The 18,703-nt window shown below is 39.3% G+C and overlaps 1 protein-coding gene across 14 annotated transcripts in view; it reads right to left on the reverse strand.

Moving 5' to 3' along the window:
- Positions 1-1,680: 1,680 nt before the first annotated feature.
- The window catches only part of DYRK1A (dual specificity tyrosine phosphorylation regulated kinase 1A), a 145,153-nt gene continuing 128,130 nt past the window's right edge, over positions 1,681-18,703 (reverse strand). For all 14 annotated transcript variants that reach the window (XM_027097113.1, XM_027096689.1, XM_027097510.1 and 11 more), the window contains 3 exons: positions 12,226-12,532; positions 11,618-11,742; positions 1,681-4,953 (listed from right to left, as the gene is read on the reverse strand). In XM_027097113.1, the coding sequence (XP_026952914.1) occupies positions 4,333-4,953; positions 11,618-11,742; positions 12,226-12,532 (1,053 nt within the window). In that variant the 3' untranslated portion in view covers positions 1,681-4,332. The remainder of the gene's footprint in view (positions 4,954-11,617; positions 11,743-12,225; positions 12,533-18,703) is intronic.

Consider the following 18,703-nt stretch of genomic DNA (forward strand, 5'->3'; position numbering starts at 1 on the left):
ACTTTCGTCTTTGAAGATCTAAGGTAAGAAAACTGATGACAAATACCTCGGGCCCTCTCTGTGTTAAGGTGAATGGTATCCCCAAAAATTACGATGCAAGAACACCTTAGCTCTTTTATCATGTTTTCCTGTGAGCAGCTGAAACCAGGGACCTTGGCTGTACATATGCCAAAGAGAAAGAAAAACGCACAAACCGACAAGACCACTTACCATGCTAAATGAGTCTTCCACAAAAAAATAACGAGTGCTTTAAACACAGGGATATGTAGGAATTAATACTAGAGTGTGAAAGCCCAGGTGATACCCACAAGATGGTTCTCAGGGGACGGGGAGACAGGTTACTGCTATGCATTATGAGGGATGAAGAAGAATACGATAAGCTATGTTCTTAGGGTTTTCTTCTCCTTTGTACTAAAAATTACTTGATGTATGTTTTCAGCCTAGGAAACAAGTCTAGGGAAGGAGATCCATCGTTAAGAAAATGAGACCTTCTACTCTGCACTTCCTGACACCAAAGGCTTCCCAACGTCGAGCAATCCCAAGGATTCTAAGAAATCTGAACAGACTCAGTATACCGATCGGTTTTTCTCCTAACCCTAATCTTAAAATTTCAAACTTTCTTTTCATATACGGCACTAAGACCAAGTTCTGTATCTGGAATGAACCATCTGATCTGTTAGCTTTGGTCACCACTACAAAAATGGATATAAAAATGAGTACTGAACTTGTATTCTGAGAGCTAACAGAGTAAAGGCAGGCCAAAAGGAAACTGGGGAACTAATCTAGAAGAAATTTAGCATTTACTATCGCATCATTGTATTGCCTTATTATAAGACTTATTACAACAATAAGTTTAACAACATAGGAGCTGGGAAAGACGATACAGTAGCAAACAGAGTAGTCATCTTGTGGGCCTTATATAATTATTGTAGCCTTAATGATTTTTCACATGTATCAACAGTTCTAATATTCATTAAATAAAAATAAGCCTAAGTTTTTTGGATACTGATTCTGATATACAAAATGTGCCACTTACCTATAAAATGCTCATTACCCTAAGAAAAACACTAAAGGAAGTTTCTTTCATACATGTGGTAAGTGCACTTTATGTAGACAATCTGAACTTTACAAAATCACATTTAAATTTACAGTAAGTTTTTTGCCTTCTGAAAGCCACCTTAATGTATACTTATGCAGGCTAACTTATAAAAAACAGGAGACTTTAGGTTAGGATTAATTCACTGTGGCAGGAATTCTAGACTTTCGTGTATAAAGTCCCTGATAGGCCCCCATCAAGGATCTGGGGAAAGAGGAACGATATTATTTGTATTTCCTCTTGCTTCCAAGCAGGTCAAATCCTAGAGAAAATCATCTAACTCTCACATCCATCCTAAACATTACGGCCTATGAGCACTTTGAATCAAAGAGAAACTGTGAATATCAAGTAAAGAAACAATTTTAAAAAATCAAAATGGTCTGTTAAACCTCCAATGTTTACTTTCCAAGATTTTTGAAGCCTACGTTGATGTAACTACTGTTTTCCTTTCTACACGTCTGACTAAACTTATAGTCAGTATACCCACCAGACCATTCATTACCTGGACCAGGTTAATTGCATAGAAAGATTTCGACTATGTTTACATTTTTCTTAAATTAATTTTAAAAAAGCATAGTAAAGAGTCTGAGGACAAATTATTCAACTGTTTATCATACATAAGACCGCATGACTATAATACAAAGGGGAGTTCTTTTTCATTTAACGTTACAATATACACAGCAAGTCCGGACCAGATCTTACAATCTGCACACAGGTATTTAACCTTTTCCATGCTGTTTATGTTTACAATGCACAGAAGTCCTGTAACCAAACCGTGTAGTAAAGCACACAAAACTGGACTGTAACATAACACAGTATGCAGAAGCATTGGATTTTATGACTTCCTTTATGTAAATAGCGGTTTAAAAACTGCTTTCGTTTTTTGGTGCTTGCTAAGATGTGGCAACCAGCACAGAAAATGACCTGACCCATGTATCTTCACCTTATATTCCTAAACAGCAGTAACTACTGAATTCCTTTTGATATTGCTAGACTCAAGATGATGTCCTTTTATTCACTGTAAACTTTATGAACTACCGAGTTCAAAAATCCATCCACAGGCTTGACATTTAATTACAAAATAAAAATGGATTTCCTGATTAACAACAACAAAAAATTTTGTGGTTTATAAAAACTGATATTCCCAAGTTTCCATTCACATGATTTTAAGCCTTTTTTCTTTTGTCACTGACTGATTACATATAAAAACCTGCTCTTGTTCAGAAAAAATTGATCTAGTCAGCCACATGGAATTGACCAATAAAAACTAATGTGGTGTTTCTGCTGAGTTGTTTTGAACAGGGTTATCGGCAGAGGTAGATTACTGCTTCTTTTCTAGGCTTCTTTGATCCCGGACAGGTAAATTCCTTAATCTTCATTCTCCCAACTCAACCGCTCAAAAGTTTAACACCATAAAATTGGTCAATTTAAAATGGGAACACAAATTTAGCAACTGCCAGACTGTGTTACATTAAGGCAGCACAATCTCAAAACTAGGCACCTGTTAGACACCAGCCTGTTCCCTTCCGGGTCATGCATGGAAGTTTTGCTTTACTCGTGCTCATAGTTTAGACCTGTTGGTGCAATCAAGGTCTTGCTTTCAAGTTTACAAGTAGGTTAATCAGGAATACAAGAATCAACTGCTGGTTCCACAGCTTCTGGATCCAGTGTCCCTTTACCTTCAGAAGCCTGAACACATTTAGGATGTAACAGCTGTTGTAATCTTGAGTTAGATGTCAATCTATTATGTTCAGTACACAGATTGCTGTAAATGTATTGGCTATGGATTCAACAACAGTTCCAGTTTTGTTTAAGCAATAGTACAGCCATAATTTTCAACTGACATTTAAAAATGGTCTAGTTACACCTTGTGTCAAAGTGCAGAACTGCTACATTATTGGTTACAGACATCTATGTGCTATAAAAACAGCTTTGGTACAATAAATTATCAAAAAAGAAAATAAATTTTTGTAAAATTCACAGCATAATTGTGAGGCAAAAAAGCAGTCACATAAAATTCTGCATTTTTTTAAAAATGTTCAGGATGAACAGAAGACATCTTTGTGCAGAAGAAATGGTGGAGATACCACGTGCCGAGAAAAAGCAAAAGAAAAAGTAAAAAGCAGGAAGGGACACAGCTGTAGCTATTTCCATCAAAGCAAACCACTACTTCTGTGACCTTCAACCAATAAGGAAGTCAACTTTATGACACACGCAAAGTGACCTTGCAATACCTTACAATTAGTGGGTCACAAAAGTCTATTTTAAAAGAAAGGCCTCTTGAATTACCCATTCTCTGTGTTTTCAGCATTAAGGACTGTCTGCAAAAGCATGTCCAAAAGTGATTGCATCTGAAATGGTAGGCTCTTCTAACTTCGAGTCCAAATCCATAAGGCCAAAGGTTATCCCAAAGACCACCACTCAGACCTCCCCAGGACTGGCCACAACTGACCCGTTGATTGCTTCTCAGTGCACCTTGGTTAGGAGACCAGTCACGTTCCATTACTATCTCACTGTGGCCTCAACAACGGGAGACCCACAGGATCCCAGGCAATTGCTGCTTTGCTCCTCAGTAGGTTCAGACAGGAGAGTTCTGATCCCGCCACTTAGCATGCTTACTGTGCCTTACAAACTCCAATACAACCGTCCCTTCCATACAGCTGAAGGTGATGTTTGTGTGAGCTGGAGGTCCCTCTTCCTTACAGTACTGCATTTCCGTGCCCAAGTGTGTTTAGAGGACTTAAAACCCCAAATTTCCCACCCCCCACCCTAAACAAAATGAAAACAAAACAAAAACGGGAAGGAAAAAAGGAAAAACAAAAATGGAAGGAAAAACACCCTCATGGGGCCCTTTAAAATGCAAATTATGTGCAGTGCCTTTTATTTTAAAATTAGTTGGCAAATGATTAAGACCAACATCTGAACAACAACTTCTGTGGAATAGAAAGACAAAAACCCCACTATGACTGGGATGTGGCGAGTTAAAATGGGGGAGGCAAAAAGAGGACACCTCTGAGCTATCCGTGAAGATGGGTTTGGACATGGCTCTTTTAAAAACTTCATTGTCCCTTTGCAATCTTTTCAAGTTAAAAAAAAAAAAAAAGTCAGCTTTGCCCTCTTGTAGCGGTTCAGTGTGTTAATCTCCTTCTGATTCAAGCAGCTTTGCACTTTGTTTTTTGGAAAAAAACACCACTTCTATAAAAACACACAAGAAACAAACTCAAGTTTCAATTTAGTCACGAGCTAGCTACAGGACTCTGTTGCACACAAACTCCTGTCATGGGGGACTCTTCTCTATCAGCCCCTTGCCTCATTGTCAGATGTCCTTCAGTCATGTAATGTGCAGGACCTGTATTAGCAGAAAATTGGTATGTTGGATGTCCAGCTATGCCAGTCTCTTGGCGGGGATTGGAGTAGACGGTTAAATTAACGTCCATAGCTCCATTCTGTCCAAAGTCCAAGGTATTAGCAGCCACTGGGCGATTCTGGTAGGCTTGATTGCCTTGATTACCAGTAGAGGAGGAAGATGTAGAGGAAGAAGTAGTTGAGGAAGACAGGGATGTCATGGAGTGGTGACTATGGCCAACCTCCATAGAATCCTGGGTAGAGGAGCTATTTGTTGGAGAATTGTAGACCCTTGGCCTGGTCCGGTTGCCCAAGGCTTGTTGTCCATGGTGGTGGTGGTGATGGTGGTGGTGGTGATGATGATGGGAACTGTTTCCATGGTGATGATGCAATGCATTCTGTTGAGGGGCTACATGAAAGGTTGTTTCTTGAACAGGATGAGTTTCAACAGTGACTTGTGTAGGAGCTTCAGTGCCTGACCAACCAATGGGAGCAGGAAATTGCTGACGCACCTGTAAGAACAGATTTTAAAACGATTTAAGAGTACCGTTTCCAAGCTTTAATCTTCGATAAAAAGCTACAACACTAGCATTTACATTAGTTAGAGAGAGGGTTTTGAAACCTTAATGTGTTAGACAGTTCTATAACACAAACTTCCAAATGTGTTCAAGAGTGAAAAATATTTTATTATGAAAGCTTCAATTTTTAGCAAGTTACACCCATACTCATATATTTTACTCGCCACTTTCTTTCCTTGGGAGCACTGTTTAAGCCAGGGGTCAGCAAACTTCTTCTGGGAAGGGCCAGATAGTAAATATTTCTGACAGGTCCAAAAGGCATTCTTTACTTTCCCCCTAAAGCTCCTCCTCTCTCCAATCTTTCCTGTTTTAATAGAACCACTAGTACCCATCTAGCTGCTCAACCATTCCTCCATCCAAACAATCAGCAAGTACTACTAAAGCTACCTCCAAAATAGAACCCAAATCTGGCCTCTTTTCTCCATCTCCACCACGACTACTCTATCCTAGGTCACTATCATCTCTTGCCTAGACTAATATAACAGCCTCCTAAATCAACTCCCATCTTCCATCTTTGCCTTTTTCCAAACCATTCTCCAAAGAGTAGCAAGAACAGTCTTTTTAAAACACAAATCCAAATCAGGCAAGAAAAAGAAAAGTCATCCACATTGGAAATAAAGAAGTAAAATGGTCACTACCTGCAGATGACGTAACATTACATTATATGGAAAACCCTGAAGACTCCGTTAGAAAACTGTTAGAACTAATAAATGAACTCAATAAGGTTGCAGAATATAAAATCAATACACAAAAATCGACTGCATTTCTATATACTAATAATGAAACAGAAAAAGAAAACAATCCCATGTACAACTGTATCAAAAAGAATAAAATATCAAGAAATAATTTTAACCAAGGAAGTAAAAGACCTGTAGAAGAAGAAGGTCTGGAAGAAGACGACAAAAATAAATGGAAGGATAGTCCATGCTCACAGACTGGAAGAGTGTAAGAATCAATGTTGTTAAAATGTCCCAACTACCCAAAGCAATTTACAGATTCAACGCAATCCCCCACAAAATTCCAACGTCATTTTTCAAAAAAAAAAAAAAGAATAATCCTAAAATTTGTAATCCACAAAGAAACCCAAATAGCAAAAGCAATCTTGAGAAAGAAGAACAAAGATGGAGGCATCATGCTCCCTGGTATCTAACTATACTACAAAGCTATAGCAATTAAAACAGTATGGTACTGACATAAAAAAAGGCACATAGATCAATGGAACGGAACAGAGAGCCCAGAAATAAATCTATGCGTATATGGTCAACTAATTTATGACAAAGGAACGGAGAATATACAATGGAGAAAGGACAGTCTCTTCAATAAATGGTGTTGGGAAAACTAGACAGCCACATACCAAAGAATGAGACTCAACCACACTATCTTACACCAAACACAAAAATTAACTCAAAATGGATTAAAGACTTGAATGTAAGACCTGAAACCATAAAACTCCTAGAAGAAAACATAGGCAGTAATAAGCTCCTTGACATAGGTCTTGGTGATGATTTTTTGAATCTGACACCAAAGCAAAAGCAACAAAAGCAAAAATAAATAAATGGGATGACAACATACTAAAAAGCTACTGCCCAGTAAAGGAAACCATCAACAAAATGAAAAGGCAACTTACTGAATGGGAGAAAATATTTGTCAATCATATTATCTGATAACAGGCTAATATCCAAAATATATAAAGAACTGATAAAACTCAACAGCAAAAATCCAAACAATCTGATTGAAAAATGGGCAGAAGATCTGACTAGACATGTTTCCAAAGAAGACATACAGATGGCCAACAGGTACAGGAAAAGAAGCTCAACATCATGAACCATCAGGGAAATTCAAATCAAAACCACAACGAGATATCACTTCACACCCATGAGAATGGCTATTATCAAAAAGACAACAAATAGCAAGTGTTGGTGAGGATGTGGAAAAAAGGGAACCCTCATGCACTGCTTGGTGGGAATATAAATTAGTGCAGCCACTATGGAAAACAGTATGGAGGAGGTTCTTCAAAAAATTAAAAACAGAACTACCATATGATCCTGCAATTCCACTTCTGGGTATTTATATGAAGAAAACAACAACAGTATCTTGAAAAGATATATGTACCCCCATGTTCATTCACTTCAGCATTATTTACAATAGCCAAAATATGGAAACAACCCAAGTAAGTGCCCACTGATGGATGAATGGATAAACAAAATAATCCAAAATCCATAAACAATCTGGCCAATGCTCATTTCTCCAAACTTTTCCTCTAGCCATCCTTCCTCTTGCTGCCTAAGTTCCTACTACACAGGATCTTCCTTCTATTCCTCTACCTAGTCAACATCTTTCAGAAGCCTCAGGGTGTTTGTACTTACTGTTCCTTCTGCCTAGAATGCTCTGATTTCTAATTTCTGCTTGGATGATTCTTTCTCATCATTTCAGTTCCAGAGTCTTCCCTCACCACTCTGGCTAATGCTCCCCCAATTTCTGTGGCAGAGGTTCCAAATTGTCCTCAAAAAACATACTCTTCTTCCTGAGCATAAGGCTGCACTACGCTTACTCCCCAGCCTCCCCTGTACTTAGACATGGCCATATGACTGTTTTAGTCAATGGAATATGAATGAAGGTTCCTATGTTACAGCCAGATCTGTCCCACAAAATACATCCCAAGTCCTTCTGCCTGCCAGATGCAGCAGACAACTAGGCCCTTGGGGATGGGGCAGTCATAAGATGGTAGGAACCCAGGATGTGGGAGAGAGCCACGCCACTAACCTGAATACCCACTCTGGACTATTACATAAAAAAGAAACTTCACATTTTTTAAGCTACCATATTTTGGGGGGTCGCCCTGTTATCAGTTCGGCCTATCTGAATTAATACCTCCCACCCAACAAATCACTACTCTCTATTACATTATCCTGTCTTATTTTCTTTTTAACAGTTAATAGTACTTGCAATTTCTATTCATTTGATTCGTTTTATTTATTTTCTGTGTCACGGTAAGCTCTAGGAAGGCAAAGCCTGTGTCTTTATCACCAGTGGCTAGCACAGATCATTAAGACCACTCAACAAAGGTGGTCTCAGAATCAAAATTCAAGAAAAACTATTGAAAATAATCCAGTAGAAAAATAGGCGGAAAGTTCTGAGAACATATTAATGGTTCTTAAACTATGAAGCTACTTAAATTCATGGAAAGAAGAAATAAGTGAAATGCAACTATACTCTGTCCAATACCAGGTTTTTCAGTTCAGACTGATCCAAAGGTGATCACACTGACTGCTTCTCCAAACTCTGTTAGTGGGAGGCTAAACTGGTAAAACTATATGGAGAGCAATCTGGCAACAGCTATCAAAATGACAAACCACGTTACTCTTTGACCCAGCAATTTCACATCCAGGAACTCATATCACATATAAACTGCATGTGTGTGGATGATTTATATGTAGGGTTATTTATTACAGCATTATTTGCAGTAGTAAAAAAGATTGGAAATAAGCTAAATGTCCATTAATAGGGAACTACTGCAATGACTTGGAATATCTAAACAATGGAATACTGTGTGACTGTTAAAAACACAACAAAAAGAATGAAAAAGCTCCCTATATGATACAGAAAGAGCTCCATAATATACATTTTAAAATATATGTAGGGCTTCCCTGGTGGCGCAGTGGTTGACAGTCTGCTTGCCAATGCAGGGGATGCAGGTTCGTGCCCCGGTCCGGGAAGATCCCACATGCCGCAGAGCGGCTGGGCCCGTGAGCCATGGCCGCTGAGCCTGCGTGTCCGGAGCCTGTGCTCCGCAACGGGAGAGGCCACAACAGTGAGAGGCCCGCGTACGGCAAAAATAAATAAATAAATAAATAAAAATATATGTAAAACATGTTAAAATAAAAAAAACAAGATGTGTGCACGGTATGCTACCATTTGTGTACAAAGGTTAGGTGAAGGATATACATTTGTATTTGCTTGCATATGTATAAAACATCGCAGAAAGACTACATAAAACTAATAACATTAATTTAGAAACTGGGAGAAAGGGATGGAAGAAGGAAGGTCGTTCTAAAGAATTAGGGAAAGCCTCTGGCCGTGATATTTGAGACCTGAAGGATATATAGTAGTCACCAAAGCAAAGACAGAGGAAAAGCTTATTCCAGGCTGAGCACGGTCAATGTGAGAAATGTGAAAGGGAACATGGTATACAGTCTGAAAAATGAAAAAAAAAAAAATTCCAGGAAGACCAGAATGAATGAAGAGGAGGAAGGATGCCTGGGTAGGAGCCAGATGACAGAAATCACTGAATCCTGTGTAAGAAGTCGCAATTTTTTTTTTAAGTACAAGAGAAAGCCAGAAACTGGCTGAAAGCAAGGGAAAGAGCTGGATCAGACTGCTCTACTGAACATTCACTAGGCTGCAGAGAAGAGAACAGAGGCGAACTGGTGAATGAAACTGGACGCTGGAAGTCCGGTTGGAATAATCTTTACAGCAAGATAAGCTAGAGATGATTGTACCAAGCGGGTGAAGTAGAGAGAACAGACACATATGTAGGATATTCAGAATCCATACTATTTACCATTGGATTCAAGGTGGGGGGTGAGGGAGAGAGGAGTCAAGAATGAACTCCCCAGGTGCCAGGTGTACGACCTGAGCAAATGGGTAAATTCAGGGCCACTTGTATTGATACAGATAAAAGGAGATGAGCTTTGGCGGAGGAGAAAATGATGACATCAGTTTATAGGATGCATTTGCAGTGTTATGCTGTAGGGACTTCCAAAACGGTATTTATAGTAAATGATTAGAAATAAAGGTGTGGGGCTCAGGAGTGAAGTCTAGATCAGAAATAAAGACATAAAGTGACCGACATCGAGATGGTAGCTGCAGTCATTGGTAAGAGCAGGTGAGGTCACCAGGAAGTGTTTAAGGTGAGAGACAGGACACAGACCACCCACGTTTACGTGGCCGCGGGGGAGCAGAGAATCCGAAAAGGAGACAGTGAAGGAAGGAGGTGGGCTGGGATGAGGGCCATCCTGTCCGGGAAGGCAGAGGAGAGTGCTACAAAAAGCATGGAGAGGGGCTTCCCTGGTGGCACAGTGGTTGAGAGTCCCCCTGCCGATGCAGGGGACGCGGGTTCGTGCCCCAGTCCGGGAAGATCCCACATGCCGCGGAGCGGCTGGGCCCGTGAGCCATGGCCGCTAAGCCTGCGCGTCCGGACCTTGTGCTCCGCAACGGGAGAGGCCACAGCAATGAGAGGCCCGCGTACCGCAAAAAAAAAAAAAAGCACAGAGAGGCCAGGGCTGTGTCAACGTGAGTGAGGACCAGAGAGTGACAAGTGACTGAGTGTCTGCCGGGCTCCTCAGTAATGACCACTGTGACTCCACAGGAACAGTTTCCTGAGTTGGGAAGCAGCCCAACTGGAGCAGCTGAAGACTTCTTAAAGGGTGGAGTAATAGTAGAAGAAATGTGGGGCGAGGAAGACAAGGGCCAGGGAAAGGTTTTGCTTCAGATGGGAGAGAGCTGGGGATGATCAGGTGCTGACGGGAAGAAGGCGAGCAGAGGACACAGGGGCCAGTGGCTGAGCAGGGCCAAGTCCTGTGCAGGTGGGAGGAGAGGGGCAGGGCCCGAGGTGGCTGACCCCAGGCAGGAGCTGCTGCCCCTGCCGACAAGGGGCCGGAGAAAGGGGACAAGCACACATGGTGGTGGGGCGAGGTGGCTGGTGACACGCAGTGAAGCGCTCCTTTCTGAGGACTGTTCCTTACACAGTGAGGAGTGAGGGAGAGCAGAGAAGGGGAGGCAAAGGTTTCTAGCAAGAGTAGGAGAGTCTGAAGCAATTATTAAAGAGAATGGGAGCACGATGAGATGACCTGAGAAACATGCAAGCTTGCCCAAGTAGATGCTGGTGACTACGAATTAACAGGGGTAACAATGCATCTACAGATATGCCTTTCTCCACCAGCACTCAGCTGCCCCAGTCCCAAGAATGGGCAGTGATATTCATCAACTTCCATTTTATTTCTCATTAGATAATATACTTGCCTCTCACTGTAAACATCATAATGCAGTACTCAGTATGAATTAACTTATTATTTTACAAAGAGTATTTAATAAATATTCTACTATCATCTGCTTCACCCCTTAAAAAAATTTACTTAATTAGATCCTCTTCAACAAAAAACCTTCAAAACAAAAAATGGAGGTGAAAATCAAACCACAAACTGATTCAGATTCTAGGACTGTCAGTGATAGCAGATCACAAGAGGCAGTGGAGTGCAGTAATTAAGATCATGCACCTCGGAAAGTTCCCTAAACCTTGAAGTCACAGTTCCCAAAGTAAAATGAAAATCCAAACAGGGCAATGCTCAAAATGCTGCCGGAGTAAACAAGATAAACAAACACCTGGAGCAGCTGCTGGTACGCACTCAATAAACGGGAGCTACTTCTAAACACGGAGGGAAAATGCTGCAAGGATGTGTAAGTTAGAATTCCTTACAACCAAGGAAGATATGAACCTTTTAGAGTAAATGACGTTATCATTCTAAAACCACTTGGCATCCAACACTGGTACGCCTGGGCACAGTGGAGGGCGTGAATGAAGGGCTGTGTGACTGCTCACCTGGGGACTGTGTGTCTCACAGTCCATGGCCTGGACAGCAGCTGTGAAGTGCCCGCCGCTGTGCCGATGCTGGTGCGTTGGGTCCGACCTGGCTCTCCCACTGTTGCTAGTCCCCGATGACCCACCTGAAGCATCACAACACGGTACAGCTTGTGAGTGTAAAGTTAATTCTGTTCAAGTATATATCCTAAAACTATAACATTAAAACGGGAAGTGAGTCACCAAAAAAAAATCTGTATTAACCTGAAGTATACCAGGAAGGCTTCCAATTCTCTATGTTCTTTCACATCAACCACTGAACTAAAATATGACCAAGTTTGGTTAAGTCAGGGGAAAACTCAAGCATGTGAACCAAGTATTTCCATTTTAAAAACAATTTTAAAATTTGGCTAATAAGGAGTATTGTTTCCAAGCAGGATTTATTATACGCATAATTAAGTATTAGAGCTTTGGGGGAGGTGAATTTTTTTACTAGCCACAAAGAACAGGTTCGGGAAAAATAATTCCTCCCACCCATTAACAAACTTTAAAAAACTTTAAAATAACCCCCACTTTGTGAAGAAAAGAGGAAACATTTCAAAGCCTAATATAATATCAAAAGAACAGACCTGAGCTTGAAGATGTACTGGAGGTGGTGCCCGAAGACTGTGACTGCTCCATGGCAGGACTCGTGGATACACTATTACTTGTGTTTGTACCTTCATCAGCTGTTTTCTTGAAAAAACTGTGCTGCAGGGCATAGTAAGGTTGAATTCGAGTTTTGGGGTCATAATCAAGCATCCTTAAAATGAGGTCTTTGAACTTCAAGTAGTCAGCTACTGTATGACCCGATTCCCCAGCACGACGCCCACCAGGTCCTCCTGTTTCTACTCCGAGAATATTATGAAGTTTGCGGGTTCCTGGTGGTTTATACTCCTAAAGAGAAAAAAGATAAAAAGGCTTTCTCTAAATCTGATGGAATATGTAAAAGCCTACGTAATGTCAAATATGCTTACATGTATGATAATGTTGAGGCCTTTATTAAAAAGAATGCTTTATAGTTAGAGCCTCTATATTTTCACACTAATGTGAAATATTCACAATACTATTCACATACTATTCCGATTAAAATACTATTCACAATACTATTCACATACTATTCCGAACACACTGTACTTAGGAGAAATTCACTTTTGAGACCAGAAATGACTATAAAGATCATCTAGCCCAGAGATCAGCAGACTATGGCCTGGCTCAGAGCCTGTTCTTATATAGCCTCCACTATGAATTGTTTTCATATTTTTAAAGATTGTAAAAACAAACAAAACCAAGTAAGAATACTCAACAGAAGCCCACAAAGCCGAAACCTTTACTATGGGGTCCTTTACAAAGGAAGTGTGCCAACCAGTGGTTGTGAACCTCTTTTCTGCCCAATACACCTGTGAACTCAGGGGCACTTACTCAGTAACAGTGGCTCATTAAAGTTTTAAAGATCACTCCTAATAAAGAATCATGGGTCTAACCCTACCTGCTCATATGCAGATAAAAGAATCAGAAGTAAATTATTTATGCCTCATTTTATTGATAGAAAATATGGTTAATAATAAATTGCCTTAACATGTGCTGAGATTTTCTGGGAACTCATTTTAACAGATAACAGTATAACCTTTAAAATCCCTATGAATACTGAATTTATTCAGAATAGTATCATTGGATTTTTGCTTCTAGGTACAATGTAGAAATTCGCAAGAGACCATCACTCTTACTCTAAAATCAAGAACAAGCCAGGCAGGCACACAACAAAATCACTGCTTTTTAAAGACCTATCAGAGAGCTGAGGACTAAAGAAACCAGATTAACTAAATTCTAGAAAATGAAGAGTCTTTCCTAGGAAAGAAGAGACTTATGGTGGGAGAGGGAGCAAATGCCACAGATGTGACTAAGAAGAGTCCAGCCCAACTCCCAACCAACTTCTAACAGCCACGTGTGGCTGGGCCACAGGACGGGACAGGCAGATGACCCAGGGAGGGTCCCCCAGGGCGCTGCAGAGCTGGGTCCAGAGCAGCATTATGGACACAGATCACCCCGAGGCACCAAGAGTTAGCAGCGGGTTGCTGGCTGGGCAACAATGCATAAAAGATCTCTGCAGTTTCCAAACACCGCTTAAAACCTATGAAGACAGTGGAGAATAGAATCTAAGTCAAGCAAACAAACAAAACACAGCCCAGATTCAGCTAAACTACAAATGAAACTGACTCAGTCTCATCACACTAGCAGCCTGACAGAGTAAGCAGCATGCCTCTTTCTAAAGGGAAATAAGATTTACTTCCATCTCAACTGTTCTTAAATACAGCAAGTCCAACATACATATAAAAAATTATAGACACATGAAACAAACAAACAAAAAAGGTCCATAATCAAGTGAAAAAAATAGTAGAAAACTCACATATATAAATGACCCAAATGTTGAAACTGACAGACAGGTATTTTAAAATAACTATGGGGCTTCCCTGGTAGCGCAGTGGTTAAGAAACCGCCTGCCAACGCAGGGGACATGGGTTCGGGCCCTGGTCCAGGACGATCCCACATGCCACAGAGCAACTAAGCCCGTGCGCCACAACTACTGAGCCTGTGCTCTAGAGCCCATGAGCCACAACTACTGAGCCCATGTGCCACAGCTACTGAAGCCTGTGTGCCTAGAGCCTGTGCTCCGCAACAAGAGAAGCCACTGCAACGAGAAACCCGCACACCATGACAAGGAGTAGCTCCCGCTTGCCACGACCAGAGAAAGCCTGCACGCAGCAACAAAGACCCAACGCAGTCAAAATAAATTAATTTTTTTAAAATAACTATGATAAAAAGAATTTACTTCAAAAGTTAGGTAACGTGTGGATAGACTGGGGGGGTGTTATTTAAAACTAGTTTTTTTTCTTTTCTTTTTTTTTTTGCGGTATGCGGGCCTCTCACTGTTGTGGCCTCTCGCATTGCGAAGCACAGACTCCAGATGCACAGGCTCAGCGGCCATGGCTCACGGGCCCCGCCGCTCCGCACACGTGGGATCTTCCCGGACCGGGGCACGAACCCGTGTCCCCTGCATCGGCAGGCGGACTCTCAACCACTGCGCCACCAGGGAAGCCCAAAAGTATTTTTTTTTAAAAAAAGATCAATTAAGTGAAAACACTAGAACTAAAAGAAATGCAGAGAATCCATTTAATGGTTTTAACAGCAGACTGGGCTCAAGAGAAGAAAAGCAATCAGTGAACTAGAAAGACAGAGCAAAGAAATTATCTAAACTAACACACAAAAAGAAAACAAAATGAATAAACCAAAGACCTCTAATAGTAAGCACTATAACATATATTTAATTGAATAATTAGCAGGAGAAGAGAGAGTGAAGCAGAACAAATATTTAAAAGGATGATGTCTGAGCACTTTCAAAAACTGATGAAAGAGATTAATCCACAGATCTAACAAACTCAGCAAACTCTATGGAGAATAAATACAAGGAAAACTATACATAAGAACCTAATAGTCAAACTGCTGAAAAATCAAACATAAAAAAAAAGCAAAAAAAAAAGAGGTTGAACAAAAAGATCTACAAAATTCATACCAGCTTTTATATGTCATGTTTGAGCATGTCACCCAAATTGCTTGCTTCTTTTCTCTTCCACAGAAGATCCCTGTGCTAAAGGCATTTTCCTTCTTTGTTATATCCCCAAGTTCTCTTTCTCAGCGTGAGAGCGTGCTAAGCGCAGCTTGAGAAGACCTGAGCTTCCTTTCTAGCCCTACCATTCCTTGTTGTGGTCGCCAAAGAATTTATTTAACACTCTTGAATCTCAGTTTTCTGATGTGTAAAAATGGAACTGAGAATATCTATTATTACTATCTATCGTCATCTTATTGTGAGAATCAAATAAAAACATCTTAAGTTATAATAATAAAAAAAAAGCATCAAAATCAGCCAGGGGGAAGACAGAGAAATATTTCATAAAGAAAACAATGCTTAGAAAAACCATTGACTTTTCTTCAGAAACAATGTAATACAGAAAACAATGTCATTAATATATTTAAACAACTAAATTTGTTTAGGTTTAGGTAAACCTAAAATTCTGTATCAATTTGTAATTTCCATATCCATGGAAAATATCTTCCCAAAAACGAAGGTGAATAAAGGTATTTTCAGATAAGCAACTGCTGAGAGAATTCATCAGCAGAAGTTATTCACTATAAAGTAAAAAGTTAAAGGAAGTTCTTCAAGCTGAAGGAACATAATACAAGATTGAAGTCAGGAACTGCAAAAAGAAATGAAAAATTCTATGGGTAAAAAGAAAAGAACTTTTTTTTTCTTTGGGGCTTGCAGGATCTTAGTTCCCCAACCAGGGACTGAACTCGGGGCCGCAGTAGTGAAAGCTCCAAGTCCTAACCACTGGACCACCAGGGAATTCCCAAAAAGAACTTTTTATTTTATTTTTTATGTACTTTTAAATCTCTTTAAAAAATCATTTTTAATTTAAGTAGTCAATGTTTGTGAGGGTTATAACGTATGTGTAAGTGATATATGATGACAAGAGACAGGAGGACTTAGATAAAAGCACGTGGTTATCACACGGTTTATAAAGTGATATAACATTTTGTTAAGTTCAACTGGTAAGTTAAAGATGCATACAGTAAAAGCAACACTAAAAATTACATACCGAAGAACAGCTAAACAGTCACTTAAGAAAAGGTGAAATAAAATACCAAAAAGTACTCAACTCAAAAGAAGGCAGTAAAGAAGGAACAGGGAACAAAGGACAGATAAAACAAATAGAATACAAATAAGGCAAAAGTCTAAAACCCAAACCCCTGAATAATTAAATAGGTTAAATATTCATTGTGAAAGGAAGATACTATTTGACTAGATTAAAAAGGATGACTCAACTACATTTTGTATACAGAAGTCATACTTCACATACAAAAGTATGAACAGGTTTACTACAGTAAAAGGGTAAAAAAACCACTATAAAAATGTTAAGAATTAAAAAGCTGGTATAGCTAGAGTAATATTAGACAAAGTAGACTCAAAGACAAAAATATTATTAGAGATAAAGAGGAATATTTCATGGTAATGAAAGACTGAATTTATCACCAAGTCCTAAAAATACTAAACAAGTATACCTATTAAGAGAGCTTCAAAAAACATAAAGCAACTGAAGGAGATGAAGACAAATCCAGTATCATCACTAAAAATGAACACTCCTCTCAGTTATTGATAAAACAAATATACACAGACAGACACAAAGTAAGGATGTAAAGATTCTCGAAGAAAGATAAGGCCAACAGGCCCATGAAAAGATGCTCAACATCGCTGATTATTAGAGAAACGCAAATCAAAACTACAATGAGGTATCACCTCACACCAGTCAGAATGGCCATTATGGAAAAGTCTATAAATAATAAATGCTGGAGAGGGTGTGGTGAAAAGGGAACCCTCCTGCACTGTTGGTGGGAATGTAAATCGGTACAACCACTATGGAGAACAGTATGGAGGTTTCTTAAAAACTAAAAATAGAGTTACCATATGATCCTGCAATCTGACTCCTGGACATATATCCAGAGAAAACTAATTCGGAAAGATACAAGCACCCCGATGTTCACTGCAGGACTATTTATTGGGTTGGCCAAAAAGTTCGTTCGCGTTTTCCCGTAACATCTTGCAGAAAAACCCGAACTTTTTGGCCAACCCAATACAATAGCCAAGACATGGAAGCAACCTAAATGTCCATCGACAGATGAGTGGATAAAGAAGATGTGGGGTGTATGTGTATATATATAGCGAAATATTACTCAGCCATAGAAAAGAATGAAATAATGCCATCTGCAGCAACATGGATGGACCTAGAGATTATCATACTAAGTGAAATAAGCCAGACAAAGAAAAATAGATCACTTATATGTGGAATCTAAAAAAAAAAAAAGGAAAAGAAAAGAAAGATGCAAATGAACTGACTTTCAGAACAGAAACAGACCTACAGACATAGAAAACAAATTTATGGTTACCAAAGGGGAAAGGGATGGGAGGGATAAATTAGGAGTTTGGGATTAACATATACACACTAGTATATATAAAACAGATAACCAACAGGGACATACTAGATATTTTGCAATAACCTAGAAGGGAAAAGAATCTGAAAAAGAATATATATATGTATGTGTAACTGAATTACTATGCTGTACATCTGAAACTAATACAACATTGTAAATCAACTACATATACTTCAATTTAAAAAAAACTTTTAAAGGAGAGTATCTTCATAAACTTGAGGAAGGTAAAGATTTCTTAGAATACAAAAAACACTATTCATTAAAAAAAAGAGATTAAATTTCCTGCTCATTAAAAACTACTACTAAGGAAAGAAACAGGCGAGGTGCAGTCTGAGAATACTGACAACATATATGTGACAAAGGACTTATATCCATTACATGTTAAAAAAAAAGGAACTCCTACAGCTCAACAATTAAACATCCCAATAACAAACAGGCAAAAGACTGGAAAGACTATCACAAAAAAGAAGATACACGAATGGCTAATGAGCACATGAAAAGGTGGTCACTATCATCAGTCATGGGGAAACGCAAATGAAAACCACTATATATACCCATTAGAATGGCTAAAATCAAGAAGACCAACCCCATCAAATGGTGAGGATGTCATGCAACTGCAACTCTCATACCTGTGGGGATGCAAAATGATAAAACTGTGGGAAACTGTTTGCTCTTTTCTTATGAAGGTAAACACACATACACCCTATGATCTGGTAATTCTACTTCTAAGTAGTGAACCCAGAGAAATGAAAATTTAAGTGTACAAAAGTTGATACAAGAATGTTCCCAGTAGCCTTATTCATAATAGTCCTAAACTGGAAACAACCCAAACATCCACTGACAGGTAAATATAAATACAGTATTTCCATTCAATGAAATACTATGAAGCAATAAGATGGAGTAACTTCTGAGACACAATATGGATGAATCTCCAAAAACAATGTCTGTTAAGTGAAAGAAACAAAGTAATAAATACTATACAGATCCCATTTACATGAATTTTTCCTATGAATAGTCAAAACT

Source organism: Aethalodelphis obliquidens, unplaced genomic scaffold, assembly GCF_003676395.1.
Source record: "Aethalodelphis obliquidens isolate GAN/ISIS:26980383/991018 unplaced genomic scaffold, ASM367639v1 scaffold1, whole genome shotgun sequence".
Lineage (NCBI taxonomy): Eukaryota > Metazoa > Chordata > Mammalia > Artiodactyla > Delphinidae > Aethalodelphis > Aethalodelphis obliquidens.